General features: G+C 49.1%; 1 protein-coding gene across 17 annotated transcripts in view; it reads left to right on the top strand.

Moving 5' to 3' along the window:
- EPB41 (erythrocyte membrane protein band 4.1) overlaps positions 1–13,047 on the top strand; it is a 77,277-nt gene extending 64,230 nt beyond the window's left edge. For 11 of the 17 annotated variants that reach the window (XM_021375360.1, XM_021375359.1, XM_021375356.1 and 8 more), the window contains 6 exons: positions 4,816–5,193; positions 6,261–6,389; positions 7,098–7,199; positions 7,686–7,766; positions 8,870–8,977; positions 9,561–13,047. In XM_021375360.1, the coding sequence (XP_021231035.1) occupies positions 4,816–5,193; positions 6,261–6,389; positions 7,098–7,199; positions 7,686–7,766; positions 8,870–8,968 (789 nt within the window). In that variant the 3' untranslated portion in view covers positions 8,969–8,977; positions 9,561–13,047. Of the gene's footprint in view, positions 1–4,815; positions 5,194–6,260; positions 6,395–7,097; positions 7,200–7,685; positions 7,767–8,869; positions 8,978–9,560 lie in introns of those variants that run through there. The other 6 variants (XM_021375349.1, XM_021375353.1, XM_021375357.1 and 3 more) reach the window with 2 other exon arrangements.

Genomic DNA, 13,118 nt, shown 5'->3' on the forward strand with positions numbered 1-13,118 from the left:
AATGGACACGGTGCATCTCTGGGAGTCTTTCCCCTGACACTGTGTTAATTTGAGGAGAAAAACGCTCCCTTCTGCTTCTGTAAGCGGAGCAGCCACATTTGTAATGAACCAGCACCTCTCTGCTTGGCAGTGTGAGTCTGCACTTGGCTTCCAGCTGTTTGCAGCTGCCTGTGGAGTCATTTTTAACGTTACCTCCCAGCTTGTGTTCTGTGAGGTTATTTCCTTTTGGAGGAATTGTTTGGCTTGTGCTCTGTCAGTGGGCACAGCTTAGAACAGGGCCCATGCCCTGGAAATGGAGCAGGCAAAGTGCAGCAGCACAGAGCTGGTGTGTGCTGGTCACGAGCCCTGACAGCGTCCACATTCTGTCTTCTGTTGCTGCTGCTAAACCGAATGTAATGCAGTGTCTGTAATGCCACACGTGGCTTTTTTTTGCTGCAGAGGGCATTTGAAATAAGAAAAGCACAGCACTGAAGAGGAGCTGGAGCCTGAAGGAGATGGGGAGGGAGCAGAGTGTGGGGGGAGGAAATGCTTTGGGAACCATCTCCCTCAGCAGCCTGAGTTTGGGGACGTAGTGCTGATCTTGAGGTTGTCTCACGTTGCAAGGTTGATGCAGAGCATTGGAAGTGGCTGCTGTGTATCTTGTCATACCTTGGGATTCTGCTTCACGACAGCAATCTGATCTTTTCATTCAGCTTAAAGCATGCTGTGTATCTTCTCCCTTTGCCTTTAACTTGGGTCACGTTCTCCTTCCCCCTTCTGTTGCCTGACCAGGTTGGTCAGGACGTTGTGATCACAGCAATGGCAGTGGGGAAAAACAAAAACAAAACAAAAAAAAAACAGTCCAAAAGTGCAGATCCATAGGAAATGGCAGTCACTTTCAAGTGCCAGGTTTTTCTGAACAGCTTCTAAACTCTCCAAGTTCTATCTTCAAGGCAAAGAAGCTCTGTAAGATGCAGCAGGTATTGTGAAAGAAGGATGTCTTGTTTCCTGCTTTATAATGCTGATTACTCGAGTGCTTTGGCAGCTGTGGGATTGAGCATTCTCCATTTGAGCTGGGAGTTCTTACTGGTGAGTGTGGCTCTCTGCAAAAGCACCATGATCTGCTCGTGCCTCTGTGGCCATCACCCCACACCGGTGGCTCGCGTGCATCTCTTTGGGGATAACCTAATAACATGCACCTGGTAACTGCTGCAGCGCCAGGGAGGGGTAGGGAGGTGATGGGAAGTGAGCACTAACTGGGATTGAGAGCATTCATTGTGCTTGTTGCAGGGAGTTAGTGTTACACACTGCGGGAGTTTTTCCATAGAGGAAAGGTGCAGGCAGCAGAGAGTGCTCGTCCCAGGCAGGGCAGTCGTATCCTGAGCCAGAAGTGCAGGTTCTCTGGCAAACACGGGCAAGCATCACTTTGCACAAGAGCACTTCAGCAATAATGCTTTCAGCCTCTGGTGTCGCCGAAGCCTGTTATTAATTTATCCCCACTCTGAGTTACTGCGTGTCACTTTTCACACTGCAGCTTTCGGAATCATCGCTGCCCTCGGGTTGTGCCAGCATCAGGTGTGCAGAGGGCTGTGTCCAGCAGGGCGACGTTTCAGTTGCATTCATGTGTGGTTGAGTTTGTTTCCTCTGGGGCACTGCACTGCATCCCTCCTTGTGTTTTCTTTATGCTGTGTATGGCTTCTGCAAGCACTCCGTGTGCCGGGGTTGGTTCTGTGCCTGTGGGGCAGGGCTGTGCTGCTCCCAGCCCGGGTTTCGTGGGCCTTGAGGAGAGCATGCAACTGCAAATCCGAGCCCTGGAAGTAGGAATGCTTTTGCATCTGTAACGTGAAGCAAAATCTTGATAAGATCAGAATTTGGAACCGACGGCCAAATTCCGAGCGAGGGGCATTGCTGTGTTTGGCTTGGTGTGGAGGTGATGGTTTCTAGCCTGCGTGCAAGCTTCATTTGTAAACACAGGAACGAAATGAGTCACATGAAAATTAAAAAAAGCGGTGCATAAATAGGTAATGATATGTAGAAAGAAATAGCTCTTGATTAGCCTGGCTTCTTAACAGCAGCACTGGAAGGCAAGAATAAAAGCACTTCTGCTTAGTTGATCTTATCAGGATTTCATTCCGTCTTTACAGTCTGCATGTTTGTAGCTGCTCTGTGCTCTGTTGCAGACCTCTATGTCCACACCATAGAATTCATTCCAGCTTTTCTGCCCTCCTGTGCTTTCACTGTGCAAGATGCTCCTAAAATGCAAGCGGTTTTTCTGTATGGGAAGGGGAGCTGCGAAGTTGTTTTTACTGTATGCAGATGTTTGTCTCTTCGGTGGATCTGTGTTTGTGTGGCTGCTTGCTCTGCTTTGTTTTAACTGTGGATTACATTCTTCCTGGTGGTTGAACGGGTGCCCTGGCTGGTATGGAAGGAATCTTCCTTCCAAGGCATTTCCCATTAAAATCCAGAAGATAACACTGCATCATCTCAAGATGCCATGATTACTTTGCAAGCTTTGAAATGTAAAGTTAAGGAGATGTCAGCGTGTGAATCCAGGTTTTAAAGCAAGATTAAGTCACTGGCATTCAAAGCTGCTAACCTAAGGTCGTATTCTATTTTGTGAAGCATTGCAGTGTCACATCTTCTGTTACACCAAATGAGGATGGGGCCTTTAAAGGTCCCCTTTGATGATTCTGTGATCTGCACCTTCTGGAAGAGCACGCACAGAAGTGGTTTGTAATCAGAAGCAGCACTTCCATGCTTGTGCAGCCTGGTCTGCTCATTGCAGCACTAATCACTGTCACTTCGCTCCTATCATGTGGATTTTCCTAAGCAATAACCCAAGAACTTAACAGAAGCCCTGGAGGCTGGAAACACGAAGGAATAGAAATCTTACAGGTAATCTGTCTGTACCATAAAGAAGCTGGGCACTGAAGAACACCCGAGAGGAATGGTAGGAGAGTCCTTTCTGGGTGTTCTACTAAAATCAGCTTCTGTTTGTTCCTCCATAAAGCGGTTATGATTCTTAACATAGTGTTGAGCTGTGCCATTAGGTGATGTCAGTCAGGCTGAAAGCTTCTGATGGATCGCAGGTGCATTGTGCCACATAACCCACGGGCTTCAGACGTCACTTTTTAAGTGCAGGTTACAGTTTATTGGTGGCCAGAGAGTTTTCCTAACAGAAGGCGATGCAATGGTTTCTGTTCATGCCATCGCTGCAATTAAAAGAAAAGGTGACAACAGTGGACTTGCCATACTTGAATGAAGATGTAATCACTGTTGTTGGGCACAGAGATACGTGCCTGTTTTTATACAAACCTACCAGAAGTCATCTATGAGGCTGTCAGTTATGGGTAGGAATTAGCAATAGCACTGATTTCAGTGGCACCTCCTTGTTTTTTCCTCCGTGTTGGCTGGTGCTCGATGAGGCACACGTCTAAAATTGCACTTGCAATTAATTCTTGCCCTTCCTTAAAGGCAACTTTCCATGTCAGCGAGAGAAGCACCAGTTCTAGGGCATGGCAGGATTGCAGCCATCGCTCACAGCTGGTGCTGAAAATGCTTTTCTAAGCATAAGTGTGTATAACCACTGGGGCATTTGGAATGACAGCCCGTTTTTGCTGAAGCTCTGTTTTGCTCATGTTCTAACTCTTCTCTTTTTGTCACTGTTGCTTTCCTGCTGGCTGGAGGGCTCCACAGAGGAGAGAAGACCTAGTTGGGAACTTGCTAACGTGCTGAATGGAAGGCAGAATAGCAGCAGCTTTAGCCAGCCCCTCTGGCATGTGACAGCCTCCTGAAATATCCCAGGTGCTATAGACATGCTTGCTCGTTGGAAGGCTGCATTGCTTTGTGCTGGTCTTCTCAACTGCAGACTGTCACCAGTTCCAATGATGCTGTACCCGCAGGAGGTTTTGCTACTGCAAAGGTTTCTGTGTGCCGACTGCTTTGCAGTGCAGCAGGTTGCAAACATTTTGGTAGCCCAGAACAAATGAGCAGGTGCAGCAGCTGTGATCTGCATCGCTCGGTGGTGGTGGGGTCGGCACACAGGAGCTCCCCAGGTTTTTCCCTTATCCCTCAGCTGAAGAGCTTTGTGCTACCTTGCTAATGGAGCTTGTCCAGGAGAACTAGCTCAGTTTCTTTCAGATGAGCAGACGGCGTCAACTCCAGAGCCCCTTGGTAACTGCATCAATTGCTTTCAATCCCAACCTGTGGACCCTACAATAACATTGCTGATGCCGTCGTGACCTTTTGCAAACATGTCTGTGTCATCCCAGAGACCAGCAGCAAGCAGGGTGCAGGGAGGTGGCAATCCCAGATGCTAGGAGCACAGCAAAGCAATCTGCAGAGGCTTTGCACATTGGTAGTGCACAGTCGTTCTGGGTTTATTCTCTTAATCTCCATGTGCACATCGAAACAAACACAGTGTAAAATATTTCAGGGAGCTAAAAGCAGAACTGATGCCTGGTTGTCCTGCCATTGGTGCTTTTGTCTGTGTGCAGAGGTCTCCACTTGCTACGCTGGAGTTATTCCTGTTTCCAGAATGGGCAAAGAGTGCAAAGTGGTGGTTCTTCATTTCATGTTGTTTTCATGTTAACGCGTTACACCGTCAGCGCGTGGATTGCTGACCCACCAGGAGGCCTGTGTCAGTAAATCCATCACATTTCCAAGGTTTTCAAGCTCCAGAGTGCTCAGAACCCACTGCTGCAGCACGCACTGATGGAGATGTGATGTGCTGTAAGAGATCAATGTTTTGCCTTTTTGCTTCATGTCTTCCTGTTCTCCCTAACCCTCTCTCTCTCTGTCTCTCTCTGGCCTCCTTCTGTATCCCTTTCTTTGTAGAATATGAGTGACTTTCTCTACAGAGAGGATGTGGCTGAAGTGCCAGAGAGGAAAACTCTTATCCCTGGCTTTGAATGGCAGGGCCCAAAGCAGTCGGTAGCTTTTAGCGAGACCGCAGTGCCGCGCTCCTCCGAGCCTCCTTCGCCTGCTGCATCCCCTGCCAGCAGCCAGGACCGTGCTGCTGCCACCGTCCTCCCTGCGTGCGAGGAGGAGCTGAGCCGTGCCCGGGGTCCCTGTGCAGCTGTGGAAGAGTTGGGGGCTGGCTCTGAGCTGCCCGAGCCCACCGCAGTCCCTGCTGCCCCTCTGCTGCCGCCCCAGGGAAGAGCGGAGGTGGGAGAGCTCGATGGCGAGCTGCCCGTGGTCATTCGCTGCTTCCAGGTAGTGAGCCCTGCTCTCCCCACACCTCCCTGGTTGGCTTGGGAGTGGAACCCCAAACACTGCAGCAAGCAGGTGCCCCAGACCCACGAGGATGAGTCGTGCAGCCTCGGCTCGGGTTCTGTCTTGGCGCTGAGGACCCGGTCCCCGTCCCGCAGCTGGTGTGCGCCAGCCCCTCTCAATTGATCTCTGCACTAAACACAAGGTGTGCTTCAGCACAACGCCATTTTTTCAGCCTTTCTTCGCTGAAAGCATCCTCTTACATCCCCGAAAGAGCATTTAGGCTTAAGGTTTTTTGCCACCTCCTGTACTGCGAGGCTGAGCCTTAGTGCAGCACAGCAAATTGGACGCGTTGTCAAGCGTGCTTCCGTGAGACACAGGCGTTGACGTCCCCCTGTCCTCCCCACCACGAGAGGTATTTGTGCCTGCTTCAGTGTTCCTGAATGCAAATTGCTTTGTTCCAATAGACGGCCGCTTCCCCTGCTAACAATCGTGGTGGCAGCGGTCAGGTTTGGGCCAGCAAACAGCAATGGAGTGATCTGGGAAAGCACTGCGGGGCTGAACTAACTCTCTTCTTTTGGATGATGATCAGGTGGCGGACAGCTGATTTCTCTCCTCCCCGTCTCTCTTCCGAGATGTCACGTTTCTGTTTTGTCTGACATTGATTTAATAAAAGTCAAAGGCCTAGCTAGGATGGGATGAGGGTTTCCAATCAGTGGTGTTCCACTCGTCGTCAGGACGAAGCTTCTCAGCTGTGAGCAAGTCTCCGTTTGTGCAGGGGTTGTGTTAATCTTATCAGCAAGTGAGGGTCATCTCTTACTGGCAGCTGGCAGGGAGCTTCTAGTAATTAGTAAGTTCATAATCAGTCAGGGGAGGTGTTTCTTTACGGCATGGTGACACGCTGCTTTGGCTTCCTGAGAAGTGTGTTGGAGCCTAGTGGTAAAGGTTCCAGGCTGACCTTGGTTCCCACAGAGCTTTTATCAGATCAGTGTCAGAACATGGGCCAGCCACGGTTGTCACGTGGAAATGCTGAGGGACGTTGACTGAGCTCTTTCACACCTGTCTCACAGCCACCCCTAGTGAAGACACAGACAGTCACCATCTCGGACGTGTCCAATGCTGTCAAAAGCGAAATTCCAACGAAAGAAGTTCCCATTGTTCACACGGAGACGAAGACCATCACCTACGAAGCTGCACAGGTAAGGTGTGTTCCGATTAATTTTCCAGGAGCTTAATTAAACCCATCCCAACGTCAGCACGCTGCTTGCAGCTCCTTGGGGTGATCCTGCAGCACCACCTGGTGCCACCTGCCTTGCTCTGAGCCGCTGAGCCGCAGCACGAAGGTTGTGGATGGTAATTCCAGGCATACAGTGATTCTGGAGCCGCAGCGTTTTTCGCATCCCTGAAGAATAATTACCTCTTCAAGATGTGAGATGACTTTGCAAGACGTGCGTGCAAACAGAATTTATCTTCGGCTTTGGGATGCGGATCAGGCTGTGCACATTTGGCCAGAGTTGGCTTTATTTCTGCAGGGGCTGGCTTGGCTCGGTTCCCCCAGTTCTCCTTGCTGTTTACGCCTCTTCAGAACTCAGTTTATAAATACTTTGGAAAACATTTGAAAATTCTCCTTTAGTCCACAATGCTGAAGCAGGTGTTGAGGTGGTGGGCCTGGGTGTCTGCAGTCCTGGGGCTTTGTGCTGAGCCTCCTGAGGCCCACAGAGTCCTTGTTGTGCAGCTGAGGGTCCTTCAGGCAGCTGCAGAGGGGATCGCTTCGTCTCTTAATTCCTGCAGTCTGCTTCTGAGATGGGATTTGTCCTCAGATTGCAGCCTGCTCCGTTCAGGTGGAGCCCCCGTTTCCACCCTCGCTGCCCACAGGCATTGAGGGTCTGTGTTTTTGTCTCCCGCAGACAGATGGTGGCAATGGAGATTTGGACCCTGGCATCCTGCTCACTGCTCAGACCATCACGTCAGAGACCACCAGCAGCACCACCACCACGCAGATCACCAAGGTAGTGGGACGAGGCAGTGACAGCAGGAGCAATGCAGTAAAGCAAGTGCACCTTAGAGAGATGGGCAGAACTGAGTAACTGGGAAAAAAAAAAAGTTTAAATTCGAGGTCCTTTAAAAAAAAAATGTGACTGACACTCAAAACAAAGCTTGGAGGTCTCAGAACTGCCTGCGTTGTATTGAGACTGTAGATTATGGATTGTTTGGAGTCAGGTCTGGATGCAGGCTCTAGCTGTTCTGTGAGACAGCAGGAGAGAAATGCAGTGTGAGTCAAAGCTCGTCACTGGCTCAGTTACAAGAAAAGATCATTGAGTGCTTGACGGTTTTTGTCTATGAGCAGTGGCAGTTCTCCTCCGTGATTTTGATACCCTGGTATGACAGCAGTGCTTGGTAATCCTATTTTTGGATACCGTCTTTAGGCAGGCAGCCCCAGTGCACTCGGATTCCTTTTCAGTTCTCAACTAACATTAGTCTTCCCTTTGTGGCAGACTGTGAAAGGTGGCATTTCAGAGACGCGGATTGAAAAGAGGATTGTGATCACAGGAGATGCAGATGTGGACCATGACCAGGTAGGAGCCTGGATGCAGTTCAGAAGAGCTTCCCAGCATTGGCACAGACTGGAGCTGCGCTGCCTTTCTGAAGATAACTTAAACAGAAAACAACCTAGGGATTGTTTTCTGGGGTAAAAATAAAGCTCTAAAGCTGATTTCAATAATAAATTCCTTTTTGACAGTCGGCAGTTTCATAACGGGGACAGCAAAGCTTAATTCTGCTCTGAAACCGATATTGGCAACAGGGTTTTGATGGAATTGCTTCAGAAAATGGCAATTTAAAAAAAAATATGCAAGAATGTGAAATAAGTTTTCCGTGGTGTCTGGATTATCTGCATTCATTTTCTCAAACCTTAGAAGCAGTGTTGCTGCAGTGCAGTGCCAGAAGTCGTTTCATAGCACTCAGCACCGCTGGAGAAGAGATGCCTGCATTAAATCTCACAGGATTTATGTGAGAGCCTTTCTGATGAGTCAGCCTCACTGGCCTCCAGCATGTGTTGGAAGTGATGGTTTTGTCATCAGAGAATCATACGTTAAATTTAATTTTAGTTGCAGCTATCACGGGCCTGGAAAACACTTGTACAACAAGAACTAGTTAGTTAATTCTGACAGCAAATGTCTGAGAACGTCTGCGACGTGCTAGTCATACTTGCTGGAAGAATAAACTGAGTTTGTTTAATTGCTCCCATCCATCTTCTAACAGGGGCAGCTGAGAGATGTGATGTATTCTTAGAGAACCATCTTGCCTTTAACAAATAGCCCAGTGCCACTGAAAGCCGTGCTCTGCCCAGCTCCCAGAAACATGCACGTTTCCTCTGCATGAAGCTCGTGGCCAGGCTTTGAGTCACCCAGCATCACTGTGTACAGGTCCAAAATTACCTCATGATTCCAGCAGTTTCACCTCGTGCTCCCATTGGGACCGGGAGCCTTCAGGACGTGAGGGCTCTCTGCTTGGTGTAGCGTGCACCATTGATTCCTGCCATGCCTTCAAACCGGGCTTCCTTCCAAACTGCAGCCAGGCGGCTCCGCTTGCCTTTTTTTTTCTCCCCGCAGTTGGAAATAGGCTCTCGTTGCCTCGAGCTCCCTCGCTGGCCTTTCTCTGAGATGTGCTCTCTTTGCAGGTCCTAGCTCAGGCCATAAAGGCAGCGAAGGAGCAGCACCCGGACATGTCAGTGACCAAAGTGGTTGTGCACCAGGAGACCGAGATTGCGGAGGAGTAGCAGGGCTGAGTAAGTAGGGAGATATAACTCCCATAACTGCCATAAAGGACAGTGCTGTTTGCTCTTCGGGGCAGGTAGCTCATCTCAGTGCAAGTGAAGTTTGGCTGAACACGGTCAAAATTGAAGGAAAATGATTGTTCACCAAGCAGTCCTGCTCAGACTGTTCCTACTGAATGTTTTAAGGCTGGTGTAGAGGTCACAAACACAGACTAATCCCACAGTGGAAGCGAGCCAGAAAAAGGAGTAAAAGAAGCTGCACGGGTGATGGGGCCGTTCTGTCTTAGCACCCATCTCCAGCTCCTTGAGAGCATCTTGAGCTGCAGGTTCCACAGATCCCTGCCTGTGCCAGCTCCAGGTAATGGGCTCCTGCTCTCCTGGCCTGCCTGAAGCATCAGTTCTTGGTGGCTCTTGAAGCTGGCACTTTGGGGACAGGCACAGGGCATTGCTGGGACAGATGCCCAGCAGCAGCAGAGCCCAGGCTTGCACATAGCACTGCCAACATCTCATCTCTCCTGTGACTCTGGGGAAGCACATTCCTTGTTAGGGAAAGTTAACTCTTAATAGCCACAGCTTACCCTATTTCTCTTTCTAGGAAGCGTTCTTTCCAGATGATGCCAGGAGGAAGAAAAGGAGCAAAACCACAGAACAGCTACCTGGAGCACAGAGACCTCAGAGCTACACCTCACCCTCAGAGACCGAACGTTCATAGCATGTAGTAGGAGTTGCGCTTTGACATTTTACTTGGGATTTTCCAGAATGCACTGGATCCTCTTGGATATAGTTTGTTGGTTGTTTCTTTCTTTTTTTTTTTTTTTTTAATATATATATTATATATATATATATATATAGTGACAAACAGTATGCCATATTTCTAACTGTACTAAATATTTTTACAGGTTTTCAATTTTGCATTCCCTCTCACGCGTAGCTTCTCCCGATGCAGGCTCAGACGCAGCCCGCAGGGCTCATGGGGTTGCTTGGTGGGTTTTTCTTTTGGTTGCTTTTTATTTCTGTTTCTTTTAAGTCTTATTCCCTCCATCACGGAGATACAGCCGCATCAGATCATATCCTGAGCACAGGATTTGTACGCGCATTCAGAAAGCAGCGGGTCCTTCTGCCAGAAGAGCCAGTTGAAAAGGTCAGACTTGAGTTGGTGCAGCATTTCCAATTAATTAATTCCCTCCATTCGTAGCTCTAGGCAGTGTGAGACCCCAGCAGAACACCCGGGCACGGAGCAGGGCTTCTACCTTCACCATGAGTCGCATAGAACCATGAAGGTTGGGAAGCTCAGCTCACCACCCCAACCCCCCCCCGTGCCCACCCAACCTTGATCCTTTGGAGTTTGCTCCCCTTTGGGTGTTGGACCCCCGACATCTGAATGCAGTGGGGTTGTGTGCTGTGCCACATACACACATCCTCCTAGCTGGCTAGCTTAAGGAATGCTGGAAGTTGCTTCAAGTATCTTATACTGTGAATTCTAGAGCTTTAAGAGGACTGTGGTAGATACCTCACCTTCCTCCTGTGCATCTCTGCCGAGTGCTCCTTGCCTGGTTGTGTTTCCTCGATGTCATTAAATTAAAAAGCCCTTAGAAGTGTGCGTTTCAGGTATTTGGACTCTGAATGCTATTAAGGTGATCTTATGCAGCGTTCACAGTAACTGATTTTTTTTTTTCCAGTGTCATAGTTTTTCACTTGTTGGTGTTCTTGATTTTTAAATGAGTTTTTTTTTTTTTTTCCCCCTGTCCTGGGTTGTTTTTGTTTTCCCCACTCCTGGTGCTATTTAAAGCTGAACACATTACCCCTAGATCAGGGCAAGGTGTTGCATCCTGCTTTCGTGTAATTTAAAATCCTAGAGACAATCCTTCCCCAGGCCTGCAGGCTGCGTTTGGAGGGGGCTGAGCAAGAATCCTTAGGAGGGGCCACACGTTGCTGGCTGCATTAAAGCCAAGGGTGGAAAACAGTGCAGCACTGGGGGAGTGCTGCCTCCCTTCCTGCACAATGGGGGAAGGATCTGTCCTTTCTGGCTGCCTTGCTGGGACAAAACACCAGGGCTCTATCTGCATCTTCGGGCTGAGCTTACAGTCCACATGCAAAATATCTGGAAATATAAATGGAAAAAGAGAAGCGCAGAAAGTCAGGTTTGTTTGTGGAAACCCCACTCACCCGAATCACACCCATTCCCAAACCCTTGGCCCTCCCTGGGTTGGTGGATGTGACCCAGGACTCGCTGCCTCCATGGCTCCCAGTGCTGAGCTCTATGGGAACGCTGTCACCCTGCCCTGGTTCCTCCTTCCAGTATTTAAACATGAAAAAAAAAATAAAGCTGTGTCAAGTCTGCCTGACGCTTGTGAGCAGTGAGACGTGGAGGTTTTCCATTTTTTATTATTATTTTTTTTAATGTAGTGTGGCACATGGGTGGCTGAAGGCGTGGAGCGCTCTGCTGCCGCTCCACGGTCAAGGATGGAGGAAAATGGCAATAAAAAAAAAAACAAAACAAAAACAAAAAAGCTCTGTGCTGTTTGAAACTTGAATAATTTGTTTCTGAAGTCACTGGAGTTAGCTGAGGCTGCCGGGCCAGCAAACAGCCCTCAGACTGCACCGTGCTGCTCCTCAGATTCAGGTGCACTCGTTGTTAAGCTGTCAGTATTGATGGGAGGCCACGCTGGGGCTGCAGGATGTGTGCTCTGAGGCTCATGGGCAGCCAAGCTGCAGCCTCCCCTCCGGCTGCTCCGGGGCTCAGCACCCTCCTGGAGCATCCCATGCTGCCAATGTGATCCCATCTTCCTATGCACACCTGAGCATCCCCTTCCTTCCTTTCCCTGCAGCACAGCCCTTCCGTAGTGCAGCGTCTCCGCTCCCTGTCCCCTCTCCGGGAGCTGAGTTCTTTGCTCCTGCTTTCCCAGCCCGCTGCATCTTGTTGGTCAGGAGTTGGGTGCACGTTAGGAGAATTTCTGAGCTTTGTGGTGGTGAATTAAGCACTTAGAGACACTCAGCAGTCACAGGAATCGAGGGGAACGCTGAGCAAGGCTGGTGCTTGGCCAGCGAGGAACCTGCAGTCGTGAGAAGCATTCCCTTACCCACCAGGCTGCACGAGTGTGCACTAACACGGCTGCATAGCCTCCCTTTTTTTTTTTAAGAGGTCATAGACCAGAGTAGCCATTCCTTTTCCCCTATCTTTTTTCCTATTTTTCTTCCTGCATTTTGGGCTGTTCTTTCCGAGTTGTTCCTCCTCGTGCCCCCCACTTTTTAACCTCTTGCTTTCCTCGAGCGAGTGAGACAGAGCTCCTCCCCACGGTGAGAGCTCTCGCTTCAGGCAGCACAGAGCATTGCTGCTGGGCACCAGGCAGCTCCTGCCCGTGGGGCTGAAGGCAGCAGCAGAACAGGAGCTGCTCTGTGCAGCATTGCTGCGTGCAGCACGGTGTGCAACCCACACCCCTTCCTGCACCAGGTTGTTAAAACTGGCTGCGTTAGGGACAAAAAGCAGCTAAGGTCTATTTTGATGAATGTTCCCAGCTCTTCCCACTCCACAAACTCACCCGGAGACTGTCTTGATTGTATCATATACGTGGTATGGAAGCTATTTATGTATGAGTGAATGTTTTTCATCGAAGGAGCGGAGCTCGTGACCCGTGCTCATCCATCACAACCTGGCTCCAGTCACCAAACAGCAACTTCTGGGGCGTTACCCACGGACTGTCTGATTTCTGGTTTAATGAACTGTGGTTTGCTGATTTCCTCATTGTACAATTACCTTAAGAGGGGGTAGTGCCCTGACCTTAGAGATTAAACTTGTAAAGAAAAAAAAGGAAAAAAAAAAAAAAGAAAAAATTAGTTGAGATATGAAGGAGCTTTGTAAAGTTTTTAAGGCAATGGTGAATTGTCTAGGCTAGCTGTTTACACTCTTCTTTATAAAAATAGAAACTTATTGGCAGATCTTTATAGATTGAATAGTGATGGGAGCTGTTATTTTGGACTTTCATAGTAAATCAAAGGGAAAGTTGCCGTAGCATTTAGACGGATGTAAGTGTTCAGTATTGCTTCTTGTATTGCATTTTTCAATAAATTTTCAAACAAAACCACGTCCTTGCCTCCCAAGCAGTCTCCTTGCCCAGGTCTGTTCCCAACGCTGCTCCTTGTGGTTCATTCCATT

The sequence above is a fragment of the Numida meleagris genome, chromosome 22, assembly GCF_002078875.1.
Source record: "Numida meleagris isolate 19003 breed g44 Domestic line chromosome 22, NumMel1.0, whole genome shotgun sequence".
In the NCBI taxonomy this organism is placed as follows: Eukaryota; Metazoa; Chordata; class Aves; order Galliformes; family Numididae; genus Numida; species Numida meleagris.